Source organism: Tenrec ecaudatus, chromosome 3 (assembly GCF_050624435.1).
Source record: "Tenrec ecaudatus isolate mTenEca1 chromosome 3, mTenEca1.hap1, whole genome shotgun sequence".
Classification (NCBI taxonomy): domain Eukaryota; kingdom Metazoa; phylum Chordata; class Mammalia; order Afrosoricida; family Tenrecidae; genus Tenrec; species Tenrec ecaudatus.
Genome location: NC_134532.1, coordinates 173,941,097 through 173,953,432, shown reverse-complemented (window position 1 = coordinate 173,953,432; position 12,336 = coordinate 173,941,097). Strand labels below are relative to the sequence as shown.

General features: G+C 44.8%; 1 protein-coding gene across 1 annotated transcript in view; it reads left to right on the top strand.

The window, feature by feature from the left end:
• The window catches only part of ATP10D (ATPase phospholipid transporting 10D (putative)), a 130,649-nt gene that overhangs the window by 104,196 nt on the left and 14,117 nt on the right, over positions 1–12,336 (top strand). Inside the window, exons 17-19 of the mRNA XM_075544373.1 lie at positions 3,154–3,230; positions 4,220–4,345; positions 9,704–9,904. Of these exons, the coding sequence (XP_075400488.1) occupies positions 3,154–3,230; positions 4,220–4,345; positions 9,704–9,904 (404 nt within the window). The remainder of the gene's footprint in view (positions 1–3,153; positions 3,231–4,219; positions 4,346–9,703; positions 9,905–12,336) is intronic.

Sequence of the window (12,336 nt, the reverse complement as noted above, 5' to 3'; positions counted from 1 at the left end):
AATAAGTATTTGCGTGTTTTCTAGGTCCCAGATATTGTTCCAAGCAATGGAGATACAGGAGTATAAAAGAAATGATACATTGACTTTTCTTATGAAAACTTACATTCTAGTTGGGAGGAAGCATTCGGTAGAACAATTAAACAGGAAGGTCAATATATAGTTATCTGACAGGGACAAATGCTACAGAAAAAAGCACAGCAGGGTCATGGGAGTGTGGACGGAAAGAGAGCTGGAAGGATACTGCGAGCATAAACCTGGTTTCCAGAGAGTACGGCATGGATAAGGTTGTGTGTGAGCACAGATGAAGGCAACAGGGAGGAATCGATCCTGAGCAAATGATCTGTGGGGATAACATTCTGGGCAGAGTATAATGAAAGTGAAGTCTGGTGGGTGGCCCACACCTGGTAAGGCCCAGGCATTCCTGCAAGCTAATCAAAGTCAAAGAGGTGCCAAATGCCCAGATCACATAAGGTCCTAGAGCCCATTTTAGAATTCTGACTCTCACCTGAGAAAAATAGGGAAACACTAGAGGATTTTGAACATAGGAGAGACATGCTCAGCCTCACACTTAAGAAAATCACTTTGCTTCATCTTAACCCTACTCCCAAGGAGCTCTGGTGATGTAATGGGTTATGCATTGAGCTGCTAACTGTGAGGTTAGCAGTTTGAAACCACACTCCACTCTGCAGGAAAACAGATGAGTCTTTCTGCTCCCATAGAGAGTTACAGTCTTAGAAGCCCATAGTGGTCATTTGATTCTGAGTTATTGGGTTGATATGGATCAGAACAGACTCAAGGCAGTTAGTGAACCCTGTGTTAGTCTGGGCACTGTAGAGAAACAAATCCACAGAAACTCATGTATAAGAGAGAGTTTTATAAAAAGGGTAAGTGCACATCAAGAAGACACCCAGCCCAGTGCTGCCCAAGCCCACAAGTCCAACATTAACCCATATGTCCAATACCAATCCACACAGTCCTCCTCCATCTCACAAAATGCACACTTTGATGCCGACTGCAGGAAAAACATCAAATCAGTGAACTTATAAGCATCTCAGCGCTGGCAGGTGTCTCCAAACGGCTGCTCCAGCACCCAGGGCTGCATCGGGGTAGGTGCCTGCGGCTTTTCCTCAGGGATGTCTTGTAGGAAGTGAGCCTTGCCAGGTGAAGCAGGGAACTGGCTAAGGCAGCTGTACCCTGTCTGCCCATCACAAAGCAAGAGACCCGAGAACTAGAAAGGCGAGTCTCACCAAGCCATTTATCTCTCCACCCTTCAATTAACCCCACATGTTTATCCGCCAGGTAGGCACAATAAACTAACTCAAACCCCAAAGTTAACTCTAACCCCAACCACAACTGTTTCTTTAACCTCAGATTTAACTGGGCCCTGACAGCATTATGACCCCAACCCAGTCATAGTGCTAACCCTATACTTAACCTGACCTTAATCCTAACTCCAAACCTAACCATATTCCTCACATGGAACTGAGTCCCAGGAGGAAAACAAAACCCGGACCCTAACTGCATCTCTAAACATCACCAGAGCTCCGGTGCTGGCTCTAACTGGAGCAGAAACTGAAGGGGTCACTTTGACTGGACGTTGAGAGTCACTGTTGGGGTGCAGGGATGTAAACAAGGAAATCTATGGAGCGGCTATTAAAGTAATTAAGGCCAGAGAGATGTTGGGCTTAGATCAATGGTTCTCAAACTGTGGGTCGCCACCCCTTTGGAGGTCAAATGCCCCTTTCCTAGGGGTCACCCGATTCATAACAGTAACAAAATTACAGTGATGAAGTAGCAAGGAAAATAATTTTATGGTTTCGGGGTGGGGGTCACCACAACATGTGGAACTGTATTAAAGGGCCGCGGCATGAGGAAGTTGAGAACCACTGGCCTAGATGGTAGAAGTGGTTTCACATGGCCAGCTAACTAACATGTTTAGAAGGAGCAGCTAGTGAGTGACATATGGCAATGGATTAGTTATGCTATATGAGCGTTGTTAATATACAAGGAAGCCCACCAGTTGTTAATAGCCGAAGGGATCAGGAATCAGGCATCAAAGAACAAAAGCCCATCTGTAGGCAACTGGACATCCCCTTACCGAAGGGTTGCGGGGAGCAGACGAGCCAGTCAGGGTGCAGTATAGCAATGAAGAAACATACAACTTTCCTCTAGTTCTTTAATACTTCCTCCCCTCCCCCTCCCCCACTATTATGATCCTAATTCTACCTTACAAATCTGGCTAGACCAGAGGATGTACACTGGAACACATAGGAACTGGAAACGCAGGGAATCCAGGACAGATGATTCCTTCAGGACCAGTGGTGAGAGTGGCAATACTGGGAGGAGGGAAGGTGGGGTAGAAATGGGGAACCCATTACAAGGACCTACATACAGTCCCCTCCCTGGGGGATGGACAACAGAAAAGTGAGTGAAGGGAGACGTTGGACAGTGTAAGGCATGATAAAATAATAATAATTTATAAATTTTCAAGGGTTCGTGAGGAAGGGGTGGGGAGGAAGGGAGAAAAATGAGCTGATACCAAGGGCTCAAGTAGAAAAGCAAATGTTTTGAGAATGATGAGGACAACAAGTCTACAAATGTGCTTGACACACGGATGGATGTAAGGCTTGTGAAAAAAAAGTTGTATGAGCCCCCAATAAAAATATATATATATATATATATATATATATATAAACCGCCAAGGTCTGAAACAGAAAGGGTCAAGCTACCATGCATCATAATGGAGGTGGGGGAATCAGGAGCTGAGTGCTACACTTGTTCCATAGGAAAAGTCTAAATAATCATATCAGTAGGCAGCTGGGTATACAAACTATCCTTTAGAAAGGTGGAATTGACTCTCAATTCACGGCCATTCAAGTGACTTCCAAGTCATAGTGACTGGACCTTATGGACCCAGTCCAAGTAGGCACCATCATCATCTGAAGGACCTGAAAGCAGGATCATGGAATTTGGACCTCTTCCTGACGTCAGTGGGATTCCACATTCAACTTGTGCTTCTCCAGCTGCCAGATGATTTATGGAGACAGGCAGACTCCAGAGGGTTCCTATACCTGTTGTGGTGGCCATTGTGGATTCACAAAGCATGCTACCCTTTATTATATACTTCTCGCTGTTTTCTCTTGTCTCATACAGGTGATGGTGCCAACGATGTCAGTATGATTCAGGTGGCAGACGTTGGCATAGGGATCTCCGGTCAAGAAGGCATGCAGGTGAGTAAACATGGTGCACCCAAGGACTGCGGCCCTTGACCTGCCAATCCAAGGATAGCATTCCCTGTGATAAAATCTCAGTGGTACCATGAGGCAATCTGGAGAAAGCTGGGGTGGGGGGCGGGCAGGACGCTTATCAGTCCGTTCATTACTTATGATCGTGTACTATGTGCCTAATATTTCCCTGGCTCATTTGAGGTGTGTTGCTCATGTGTTAAGTTTTTGATTTTTTTTAAGTGCCTTGGCATGAATAGGTGGAAAGACTTATTGGTAGCCCTGCAGTAACTCTGTAAATTGTGACATTGAAGAAAGTTACTATGATTGGAGCATCTCTAAGACCTGAAGGTTTTGAGCGCTGGGAGGGGGAAGAGGGAGGAGGATCAGCGGAGAGAACTAAGGAATTAGGAGTGCCCTGTGTGCACGGATGGGTATAGGTTTGAGGCACAAAATTCAGACAAAAGCTTATCATCCACAAGACGGGCTTGCTTGTATAGGATGAATGCTGTCAGGTGAAGGGGGGTGAAGGGACTTAGGGGGTTCCTGAGGATTGTAAACCAGCCTTTCTCCGTGCAGTTTAAGGAGTGCACCTACCTCTCTGTCTGACGCATTCTACACAGTCACACAAAGGACTGACTGCCATACGTCAGACCGTTCTTGCGGAGAAGCTGAGTGTGTTTTGTGGGGAAAAGACCGAGCTCTTGCTACGAGCTGCTTTTATTTCTCTTTCTGAAAAGTTCACTTGCCGAAGCAACCTCGGGAGTGGTGATTGAGTAAGAATGCTCGCTTCCTGCGACTGTCTTAGAGGACTGAGCAGTGGCGCTGGGAAGCCCATCGAGGCTCTGGGTCCTGTTTGGAATGTGCGTAAGTTTCAAACAAGCAATTGGACTACTCTGAGCCAAGGGAGCACTGCTCAGCTTGCTCAGGCTGTGTCCCTGTGCAGAAGTGCTTGCTTACTCAGAGTGGCCTTCTCCCCACTTTTGCCTCTGCAGGCTGTGATGGCCAGTGACTTTGCCATTTCTCAGTTCCGACATCTCAGCAAGCTCCTTCTGGTCCATGGGCACTGGTGCTATACAAGACTTTCCAACATGATTCTCTATTTTTTCTACAAGAATGTGGTATGTGATTCCGGAGAACACGTCCCTCCCGCCCCCCCCCCCTTCTGTGGGACGTTGCACAAAGGATGGAGGGGAAGTGACCTGACGAAGCTGACTTTGCCGTGATATGTGGAAGCAGCCAGGAGCACGCCGGCTGTCTTCCCAGAAATAATTGGAGAATGTGCTATGTTTCAGCTGCTGACAGCAAATTGCTAGGCTTGTCCATCTGCTAGCGTTCCCTACTCCCTATGCATTTAAATTCAATTAAGTCCTGTCGGGTTCATTTAAAATCCAATTTTTGACCTTCCGTAAGAAGGTTGTGACAAGCAGAATGGAGGAATATTTAATACTGTCCCTCAGCAGGGAATGAAAAGGTTTGCTTCCGTTTTACAGGAGATAGCAAGACGTGTTTGCTGCCCTCAGATTGCGATTCGTGGTAGTTTATTGGATGCACAGGTACCGAGGGAAACCCCGTGGCTGAGCCTGTGGCTGCTAGTGCTCACAACATGTAGGAACTCTCGAGCAAGTCTAGACAGTGTATTGGTGCTCGATACTTATTTTGATCGTAAAGAACTTGGTTAGTTTATGTAATGGCTCGCAGGCAGAATTTCATTAAAACTCTGGCTCTGCCTGATGCCACCCTGGGAATATCATTTGAAGTGTTTTCTCTTTTATAGAAGCATGCTGACCTTAGCATGTTTCACGATGTTTCTTCCAGGCAGGGAGATGTCAAGATGTCATGACTTCCCAGATCCAATGTATTCTTAGGCTTTAAAGCCCATCAGTAACTCACCAAACTCACGCCATCAGCTAGTTTCTGACTCATAGCAACCCTATAGGATAGGATAGATCTGCCCAGGGTTGTCTGAAAGTAACTCTTTATGGGAGTAGAATGCCTCATCTTTCTCCCACTGAGCCTCTAGTGGTTTTGAACTGCTGACCTTTTAGTTAGGTGAGTGCTCGGTTGCTAACCCAATAGGTTGGTCCTTCGAATGCATGAGTGACTTCAAGGAGGGAAAGACCTTCTGCCTTGCCCTTGACGACAGCTCAGGATGCCCCATGGGACAATTCTATTCTGTCCTATAGGATCACTGGGAGTCAGAGTTAACCCAGTGGCATCCCACACCAACATTCAAATGTGACCATTGTAGGCTGCTACATAGGTGCAGTTTAGATCTGTGAGTATGTGTGTGCCTGTCAGCCCAGTGGAAGTTCTCCGTGGTCCAATGTGGTTGCACAATGGATAACAAGGACGTTTCCTACACTGAGCTGACAAAATACAAATCAGAACTGGTATATATTCAAAGTTTCAGGAAAGTCATAGGCACTTTAGGGTAAGGCAGTATTTTAAATTCTTAAATTCTCTACCTGGAGAAAGTGAGTTCAAAAGAACTGGGAGCTGATCAAGAGAAAATATATGACCACAGGGTGGGTGAAGGGGGATGTCAGGCAGTGTAAGACATGAAATAATAATAATAATTTATAAATTATCAAGGGTTCATAGGGGGTAGGGAGGGAGGGAGAAAATGAGGAGCTGATACCAAGGACTCTCAAGGAGAAAGCAAATGTTTGAGAATGATGATGGCAACAAATGTACAAATGTGCTTGACACGATGGATGGATTGTGATAAGAGCTGTAATAGCCCCAATAAAATAGTGATTAAAAAAAAAGATATGACCACAGGATAGCAAGATCATGTTTCCTGAGCTGTATATGGGGCGGAGGTGTTGACAGCCACATCAGGAATTCTCTCAGAGGCAGTACAAGTAGCCCCTTGGAGATGAGATAATGGGAAAAAAAACCCATGAAGAGGAGGAAGCCAGGGGAGGGTGGCGTACAAGGGCCTTGATGTACCCCCACTACAGCGATGTGGGGAGTCTCTGAACCAGAGAACCCTGAAGGACAGGTGCAGCTATGGGTCCTACAACTACTGGCTTGGATCTTATCTGGGGACAGCAGAGACTGGGCACAGTTTTGCTGGTGCATAAAGCAGGCAAGCTCTCCCTAATTTAAAATATGCTTATTGAGGGATATTTTTAGAACAGATATGTACAAATTTTTGTTTGGGGGAACTTTGAGTTTGGGGGTTTAAAGGGCTTCAGTTTACTATGAAATAATAAGCATCTTGAGGCTAACACACAGAGGCAATTTTGACCCACTTACATAAACTGAGGAAAGCTATGACATCATTTAAAATTGAAAGGCTTGATGGCCAATGACTTTTAGAGAGGACTCCCCCATCCAAGGTTTGTCATTGTTTTTTTAATACCTTAATGTCTTCCCACCTTCTTTCCACTCTGCTGCACCACCACCCCACCTCCACCAGCCCCAGATTAAACCCAAAGGTGAAACCCAACTGAGACCACTGCCTTGAGGTTCTTCAGACTCCTAGTGACTCTAGGATTTCCAGACTGCACATGCTCACAGGAGCGCAGCCTTCTCTTTCTCTCGAGGAGCAGCTGGTGGATTTGAACTTTGACTAGAGCAGTGGTTCTCCACCTTCCTAATGCTGTGACCCATTAATACAGTCCCTCATGATGTGGTGATCCCCAATCATAAAATTATTTTTGTTGCTACTTCATCACTGTCATTTTGCTATTGTTATGAATTGGGCGACCCCCTAATGGTTTCCATTCATAATCCTTGGCTGGCCATTCATACCGATATCCCTCAGCTTGATGTCCACCTCTTAGCTACGCAGCCAAACAAGCCATGCTGTACAGTGCGTAGAGAAAGGGTCAGTGCTGGGAGCCATTCAAGTGACTCATCTTACTAAGACCACGGTCCTTAGGCCGTGGACAGCTTGTGAGATACTGGTGAAGACTCTGGATTCACTCCCCAGAATCATGACCAAACCACATGTTCCTCAAAATAATGCATTTCCAGAAGCCTGGTGCATTTTAGTCTCAACACTTCTAATCTGAGGCTCGTAGCCTCTGTCCCAGAGGTGTGTGGTTTATCTACAACCCTAATGACACCATACATAAGGCCCTGTACACATCCTATCCGTTCATAGAAACCCAGTGCCGTGGAGTTGATTGGGACCCATGGTGACCCCATGTGTGCAAGGGTAACGCTCTGTAGGGTTTCCATGGTGGGATTATTTCCCCCCCAAGTTTTATTGGCATGTAATTCTAATGTTATACAATTCAATAGTTCAATCACATCAAAAGGAATTGTACAATCATCATCACAATACGTTTTAGAGCATTTCCATCACTCTTCTACTTACCATTACTAGCTCCTCATGTCCCCTTAGCTTCCCCTGCCCCCCCCCCCTCACCAAGGGGCCCTCTACACAGTTAGTATCTCTGGAGATTTGCATCTTCTGGATTTCATATAAAGAAAAACATTCAAAAACAAAACTAACAAGAATAACAAAGCAAAACCTCAATCACAAAGAAAGCGGAAAATATTAAGAACTAGAACAAGTGTGCGTAGACGAAAGGGAATCTTGAGTCCTTGTGATCTTGCTTCTACTGTGCCACCGAATGGTTTGATGTAGCCAGCTTTCTCATGATCACTGAACCCAGACTAATTGTGCCACCCGGGGACCTGTTGCAGGCTAGAGTCTCTCCCTAACTTGAGGACCACCCCTAAGTCTATAATTCTCATTATACAGGGCAATAAAATAAAATTTGGGGAAATTTTTAAACGGCCTAAAATCACAGTCACTAGCAAGTATGCCCAGGCCTTGGAAAAGACCCCCGAAAGCTGAGTCCTTGTCCTTTCCAGTGGCTGGCCTTGTGTGAGAGCACAGAGGTTCTGCTGTCATGGACTTACTTGTATAAGACAAAAAACTGTAGGCTGTTTTGGCCTGACATCTACAATGAGCTCTGCCTGAGCATGTCCTAGTTTGGGCAATGGTAGCCCCACATCCTGGGAATCTTGGAAAGTCCAGGCTCACTGGGACAGTTGTTACCCTGCTGGCCCCAATCTACTAGAAAGTAACTGTGGACCCAGAAGCAGAAGAATGAACATTTGTTCGGTGCTTGTACTTTCCAGGCACTGGGGTAGGTTTTCTTCATCTAGAGCTAAAATATCTCCATTTCAATATTGGCTCTGCCAGTTACAATCTGAGTCACTTAGGACAAGTTTCTTAGTATCTCTGTGCCTCAGGGTTTTTGTAACCTATAGAATAGGATCAATAATAATTCCCAAGGTGTTCCGATGCTCTTAGAATGATACCTGTTGTTGTCAGGTGCCAACAAGTCAGTTCTGATCCAATAGCAAGCCTATGAACAGCAGAAAGAAACATGTATGATTCTGCGCCATCCCTGCAATTGTCCTAACGGCTGAGACCGTCGGTACAGCCATGGTGTCAGTCCATCTCCTTGAGGGCCTTCCTCTTTTCACTGCCCCCCCCCCCCGACTTTACCAAGCATCATGTCCTTCTCCAGGGGCTGGTCTCTCCTGACAACATGTCCAAAGTATGTAGGATGAAGTCGTGCCATCTTTGCCTCTAAGGAACACTCTGGCTGTACTTCATCAAGACAGATTAGTTTATCCTCTTAGCAATATTGGACAATATTGGCAATGCGTCCAATGTTCTTCTCCAGCACCACAATTCAAATCATTGATCCTTCTTCAGTCTTCCTCCAGAAAGCAAACTCTCACATGCATAGGAGGCGATTAAAACTATCACGGCTTGGGTTAGGCACACCTTAGTCCTCAGAATACCAACTTTGCTTTTCAATACCCTAGAGCATGTTGAAGCAGCAGATGGACCTGACACAATGCATCCTTGGATGTCTTGACTGCTGCTTCCATGAGCATTGATTGTGGATCCACCAAGACAAAATCCTTGACAGCTTCAACCTTTTCTACATGTACATGATGGTTGTGAGGATTTGCATCTTCCTTCCATTGAGTTGTAATCTGTATTGAAGGCTACAATCCTTGGTCTTTATCAACAAGGGCTTCAATTCCTCCTTACCTCCAGTAAGCAAGGTTATAGCATCTCCATATCTCTGGTTGTTAAGCCTTCCTCCAAAATTGGTACTACATTTTTCTTCATATAATCCAGCTTCTCTGATGATTTATTCACCATTCAGATTGACACACACCTTTCCTTATTTTAAACCATGCAGGATTCCCTTGTTCTGTTCTCACAACTGTCTCTTCACCCATGTACAAGATGCATTTCTGAGAACAATAAATACCTACCATCACATAGTGAGAAATGTGTGTATGTGCATGTTTTAATTTTATGAAACGGTTTCCAAGAAGAGCTGCAAGGTAAGCTTTGGTCTCCCATTTAGTAAGAGAGAAAACAGAATTTCAGAGACGCCAAGGTGACACGGTTAGCAACAGCATATGTGGAATGTATAAAGAGCACACATTTCTCTAAGATCTAAATGTTCCTTTTTGTATCCTAGGCCTATGTGAACCTCCTTTTCTGGTACCAGTTCTTTTGTGGGTTTTCTGGGACATCCATGACTGACTACTGGGTTTTGATCTTCTTCAACCTGCTCTTCACCTCTGCCCCTCCCGTCATTTATGGTGTTTTGGAGAAAGACGTGTCTGCAGAGACACTCATGCGGCTGCCTGAACTTTACAAGAGTGGCCAGAAGTCAGAGGTAGGTGCTAGAACAAATCCTTAGAGGGATACAAATTCATTGTCAACACCAAATATTTCTCAGTCAACCCAACCCAACTAGGGACATATGTCAAAAACTATTGTTAAATTATTTGAAATGTCTTGTCATCTTAAAGTAGTTCTAATAACACTTGTCCCTGAGCTGAGTGCAGTTAAAATACCTTAAGTATGTTACCAGAAGAAAGCTGCTATCTGAGACCTTACAATAAATAATATCTAGCATTTACTAACCCCATTTTATCTGTTGTGCTAAGTTGTGTCTTACTCATCCTCACGAAAAATTCTTTGAGTAGAAGCTATGATTATCCCTATTCTGAGATGGTGAATCGGAGCCTCATGAGGTTCAATTGGGTTCCCAAAGATCTCACAGCTAAAGGTGGGGAGCCAGATTGTTGTCTCCCTGTGGTTCCACAGCCAAAGTTAAAATTTCCAGGTCTCTGGTCATTCAGGAGACCTGGTGGCATAGTGAGCTACATGCTGGGCTGCTAACCATAAGGTCAGCAGTTCAAATACACCAGCTGCTCCATGGGAGAAAGATGGAGTTTTCTACTCCCATAAAGTGCTACACTCACAGAAACCCACAGGGGAAGTTCGACCCTGTCCTTTAGGGTCATTGTGTCGAAATTGACTGGATGGCAGTGCGTTTAGTTTGGGGGATTGTCATTCAGTCAAGAAGGTGGGGTGATTCCATGGTAGCATTCTCCCCTTCAATGTGGGAGATCTGGGTTCGATTCCTAATCAAGGCACCACAAGCAGAGCTACCACCATCTGTCAGTGGAGGATAATGAGTTGCTCCAACATTGAACAAGTTTCATTATCCAAGCATAATGGTGACAGGACCCTGTTATTCATAAAGCAACTGTGTTTCTTGATTATGACTCATTGGCTTTTCTTAAGACACATGTTGGCCCCTGTGTTTATCATTACTAGAATGATAGTTTCCGGACTATCAGACCTGGGACATGTGTCTAGCTCTGAAGACAGAGTGAGCCATCCATCTCTGTCATTTGAATGACATGGATGGTACTGGGAAGAAGAGTTTCCTATAGGAATTCTGGACAAATGAAAAAAATAGGCACAGTTTAAAAAAATTTTTCATTATAATAAATTTGAGTGTTAAACTTCAATCGCTGCCCTGAAAATGTTGATCATGATCAGTTCAGCACATATTTCAAAAAGAGGATTATGTTTCATCTGAGTTCCAATCCAGCTCCTAGAGGTGTGCTGCTGGGAAGTTATTTAACCTGCCTGTGCCTCAGTTTCCTACTTTATGAAGATGATGGAAGGATTAAATAAGATAGTGCATGAAAACTTTCTAACCGTATTAAGTTCTCAGTATTGGTATTTCTACCCTCTAGAATTAAGCATAAAGTTAGAAGAAATCCCCCAATTTAAGATGATGCATTTATTTTAGTCCAACTTTCCTCCGACTTGAACAGCCTTTTCAGACTGGGAATTATTTAATGTCCTTAGGCGATCGAGAACAGCCTAATCAGAGGAGGAAACCATCATACATTCAGATTTCAGAGAAGAAATTCTTATAATCCTTTAATATCATTCAATCTATTCAGAGTGGGAAACACGAGCTTTTCCTAAAGGAGTCTGGTCTAACTTAGAGATCAAGCAAGGGCCAGAACGCAGGAACGTGTGGTTGATATCAATCAGGGTTGTCTCCTAACTCAGGGTTAGGTTAAATTCCTTGTCCTTTGGGGAAGGGGGAATAAAAACCTCAATCAATGTTTCTACAGGTAGGGTTTTTAAGAGCCCCTTTACACAGGCTGAAGCTTGTAATTGGTCCTTTCCCTGAGGAGAGTTGAGGTCATTGTTTCCTGTTGTTGAACCGTCTTATCAGTGCTTTGCATGCATTGCTCTGTTGAGCCGGCCAGTTTTATAAAGCATGGTGATTGGCAGATTCGCAGCATGCCACCATTGATGAAAGGTCACTGGTTTCATCGACTTTACCTTCCAGAAGCTGTCCTTTTTATGAACTTGCTCTCTCCAGACAAATGCCATGTCATGCCCGGGCCATTTGCTGCCTGCAGTGTCATGAAGTGTCCCTCCAGGGTGGATAGTCTCTCTCCTGTCAAGGAGCTGGGTCTGGAAGGCTGCAGGCAAAGGCTCTCCTTCCAAGAAGCGATCATCTGTGACCCAGCCCTCATCACCTTCACAGTCTTCTTTTCTCTCCTCGACTTCGTCTCCAGAGTTTCCCTTTCAGCTTCCCAGAAATCCCATGAGTTAATCCCGTCAGCCTCTCATTCATTTTATCCGTGTGACTCCCTCCTCTCCGCTCTGCTAAGTCAAGTTACTCATGTGACTGTAGGGGAAATAGTACTTTCCCCTGTTGACTGTAGGGCTTGGGAGCAATTGCTATTGCTGTGGAGTCATGGGATAGGTTGGCTCATCTCTCCCTGT